Source organism: Trichomycterus rosablanca, chromosome 21, assembly GCF_030014385.1.
Source record: "Trichomycterus rosablanca isolate fTriRos1 chromosome 21, fTriRos1.hap1, whole genome shotgun sequence".
In the NCBI taxonomy this organism is placed as follows: domain Eukaryota; kingdom Metazoa; phylum Chordata; class Actinopteri; order Siluriformes; family Trichomycteridae; genus Trichomycterus; species Trichomycterus rosablanca.
This window is the reverse complement of record NC_086008.1, coordinates 20,478,118-20,481,648: the sequence shown is the minus strand read 5'-3', so window position 1 is coordinate 20,481,648 and position 3,531 is coordinate 20,478,118. Positions and strand designations below refer to the sequence as shown.

Sequence of the window (3,531 nt, the reverse complement as noted above, 5' to 3'; positions counted from 1 at the left end):
CAAGGAGGTGGTTTTAATGTTATGGCGGATCAGTGTATAGTCTAAGCAACAAAGCGTTAAGGGCCTTGCTCAAGTGCCCACAACCTGGTAATGGTGGGGCTTGAACCAGCGACCTATTGGGTACTAGTCCAGCACCTTAACCACTAGGCTACCACTGCCTTTACTAAGCACTGTCATCTATGTTTACTGTGGAAGCTCTTCTGTAAGTCGCTCTGGATAAGAGCGTCCGCTAAATGCCGAAAATGTCAAAATGCCAAGAGAGTGGAGAGTAAGAGCCGCCCAGCCTCGTCTGTAATAAAGTTCTCTCTGGGGAAGATGGTTCCTCTTTAATCCCTGATAGAAGGTCCTCCGACGGCTCTACGACGCGGATTCGTTATCGGGCAGGAAGCTGTTGAGGGTGAGGTCGTCGCCGTCGTCGTCGTCGGGGACGGGGATCAGAGCGCCGTTGCTCTTCGGGTGCCTGGGCTGGGCCATGGGGTGATCGGAGTCGTTCACCAGCGCCGATATGCAGACCATCTCCGTGTCGTCCAGGAGACCCGCCTTGATCCGGTACCTGGCGCCCGCCAGCTTGGTCGCCAGGACGACGGTGGCCACGATGAAGACGGTCGCGGCGGTCGCCAGGACGGCGATGGCGATCAGGCAGCCTCCCACGAGGCCCTCCTGTCTGGGTTCGGACGTGGGGCAGGGTGGAGGCTGGGTCGCCTTCTTGGTCGTCCTGGTCGGAGTGGTTTTTGGGGTCGGGGGCGCGGTGGTTTTTGGGGTCCTGGTCGGAGCGGTTTTCGGGGTCGGGGGCGCTGTGGGACGGACGACTGGCTCGGTCTGGTTCTCAGGATTTACCGAGACGGGAAACGTTCCAGCAAGGCTGGTCGACTCGAAACCGATCGTACTTCTTATCGCAGGAGGCGTAGACCGTGTAAGACTTTCGGTACTTGACGTACCCCCGGGACCTGCGGGCGACACTTCAGTGCGGTTCTTTGTTGGGACCGTTTCATTTTTGGGATGAAGGTCTCCCAGGGTTCCGTTCTCCTGTGGTGTGGGGGCCGCAGGAGCTTTCGCTTCAGTCCCGTTCCCTTTTTGCGGTGTCGTTGAGTTCTGCGGTACCTCAGATTGCTTCGGAGAGTCGGGGGTTGTCGTGTTTGTGAGACCTTCGCAGGACACCAAACTGGGCGTGGTCAGGAGTATAAGGAGTAGAAAGCTCAGTTCAGATCTGTTTGTCTGAGCCATTATCTGTAGGAGGGAAAAAAATGAGGGTCTGTGATCAATCAAAAGTGCTAAGAAGATACTTCTAATTTATAACTCTGTGTATATGGGCACAGAGAAGCCACCAGCAGATGCCAATCGACAAACTTCAAGGATTTAGGAGGCCATGACAGAACATGACATGCATTATACTGTATGTGTATAGACACCTGACTTTGAGCTTGTCGGACAGCATTTCGCATTGAAGCTTAAGGGCCTTGCTCAGGGGCCCAACAGCTGATCTGGACCAGCTGGTGGCTTCTCTGTGCCCGTATAGAGTAAATAGAGCTAGTCTAACTACATAGTTCAGAGTCCCAAGCACTGCAATGGGAAACATCTAAGAAAGCTCTAAGTCTGGGGCATTCCTGTACAGAATCCTTTCTCTGGAAGTATGAAGTACGTGGAACAGTGGTCGTTTTGTCAAGGTTGAAAGGAAGCTCAGGTTCTGTCCTCTCTATTAGTGGTTCGATACAGAATAAAGAGGATGTGACCCCCCTGAAACACACCTCTCGGTTCCTAAATGAAGACAAACTCAGGGTAGATGACAGGAGGGAGTCTTATACCCGGTTTTACTTTGATCTATGGGTACAAATACATGGAACAGTGGTCGTTTTGTCAAGGTGAAGGAAGCTCAGGTTCTGTCCTCTCTATTAGTGGTTCGATACAGAATAAAGAGGATGTGACCCCCCTGCAACACACCTCTCGGTTCCTGAATGAAGACAATCTCAGGGTAGATGACAGGAGGGAGTCTTATACCCGGTTTTACTTTGATCTATGGGTACAAGTACATGGAACAGTGGTCGTTTTGTCAAGGTGAAGGAAGCTCAGGTTCTGTCCTCTCTATTGGTGGTTCGATACAGAATAAAGAGGATGTGACCCCTCCTGCAACACCTCTTGGTTTTTAAATGAAGACAATCTCAGGACAGATAGGAACTATATGAGCACAAGTAAGTGGAACAGTGGTCGTTTTGTCAAGGTTGGAAGAGAACAATTGGTGGTTCGATACAGAATAAAGAGGATGTGACCCCTCCTGCAACACCTCTTGGTTTTTAAATGAACATAATCTCAGGACAGATGGGAACTATATGAGCACAAGTACATGGAACAGTGGTCGTTTTGTCAAGGCGAAGGAAGCTCAGGTTCTGTCCTCTCTATTGGTGGTTCGATACAGAATAAAGAGGATGTGACCCCCCCTTGCAAGACTTATACCCCGTGCCACAAATACGTGGAACAGTGGTCACTTTGTCAAGGTTGACCAGAAAACGAAAAACCACAGTGCCTACCAAAATTAGTACTGTGCTGCTGTAAGCAACCCGACTAGGAGCTCAAACCCAACAACACTGTACCTACTGTCAAGTACACTGCCAGTTTGACAGGTGCATCGCAGAAATTGAGTTCTATATAAGGAAAAATGCAAAAATGGTGCAAACTGGCTACTGATAAACGAAAACGTTCTAGATGTGCATTGCTCTACGTGGGCTGAGGCGTAGCTGTGGTAACAAACCACAAATTAAAGGAACAGTGGCCACATTTCACGTCAGACATGTTGACCCAGCATGCACTGCGTCATCGACGTATTGGGCACCCCGATCTAAAAGATGAAAAGTTTTATATTTGGAGGCTGCAGGTCAGTCCAGTAACTGCAAAAACCAGCAAATTAATGAAGGAAGTCAAAAGTTTTTGGACAAAGTTTGTGTTCCAATCATTTAGTTACAGAAAAAGTTGAAGGGTTGAGATCTCAGGACTGCCATGACGTGCCTGATGTCCCTTACAGGCGTATGTTAACTTCAACCGTATCAAACTTAATCTCCACATCAGCTTTACTTTTTATTTAGATTAAACAAACAATCGTATGTTTAATATTTAAAAATACAAATATACAAATGTATAAAAGAGTACCGACCGTGAACACGACGTGTCGAGCCTCTGGCCTTCTCTTCCTCGTCGATCGGCTCATACTGACTCAAAACGGTCGTTTTTTTTTTCTGGTACATGTACAGGAAGTTGCTTCAGCGTCAGACCGAGTCGAGGTTTCGAAACCAAACGCGAGTATCAGAGCAGCAAACAAGATTCCGTTTCGAACACCAAGCTTCCCTAATCTGTACATGGAACAGTGGTCGTTTTGTCAAGGTGAAGGAAGCTCAGGTTCTGTCCTCTCTATTGGTGGTTCGATACAGAATAAAGAGGATGTGACCCCCCCTTCCTTGCAACACCTCTTGGTTTTTAAATGAAGACAATCTCAGGACAGATAGGAACTATGTGATCACAAGTAGGTGGAACAGTGGTCGTTTT

At 48.5% G+C, this 3,531-nt stretch overlaps 1 protein-coding gene across 1 annotated transcript; it reads right to left on the bottom strand.

Annotated features, from left to right (window-relative positions):
* Positions 1-293: 293 nt before the first annotated feature.
* selplg (selectin P ligand) lies at positions 294-3,197 on the bottom strand. Its single transcript, XM_063018168.1, has 2 exons — positions 3,143-3,197; positions 294-1,227 (listed from the first exon to the last, which is right to left on the bottom strand). Exons 1-2 carry the CDS (start codon positions 3,194-3,196, stop codon positions 358-360), a joined length of 924 nt encoding a protein of 307 aa, XP_062874238.1. The 5' UTR covers position 3,197; the 3' UTR covers positions 294-357.
* Positions 3,198-3,531: the final 334 nt, after the last annotated feature.

Excerpts from the sequence above, each read along its gene's own strand:
- selplg (XM_063018168.1), bottom strand. The coding sequence starts at position 3,196 with ATGAGCCGATCGACGAGGAAGAGAAGGCCAGAGGCTCGACACGTCGTG. Across the intron at positions 1,228-3,142 it reads CTCGACACGTCGTGTTCACG|ATAATGGCTCAGACAAACAG; the intron begins GTCGGTACTCTT and ends TCCCTCCTACAG.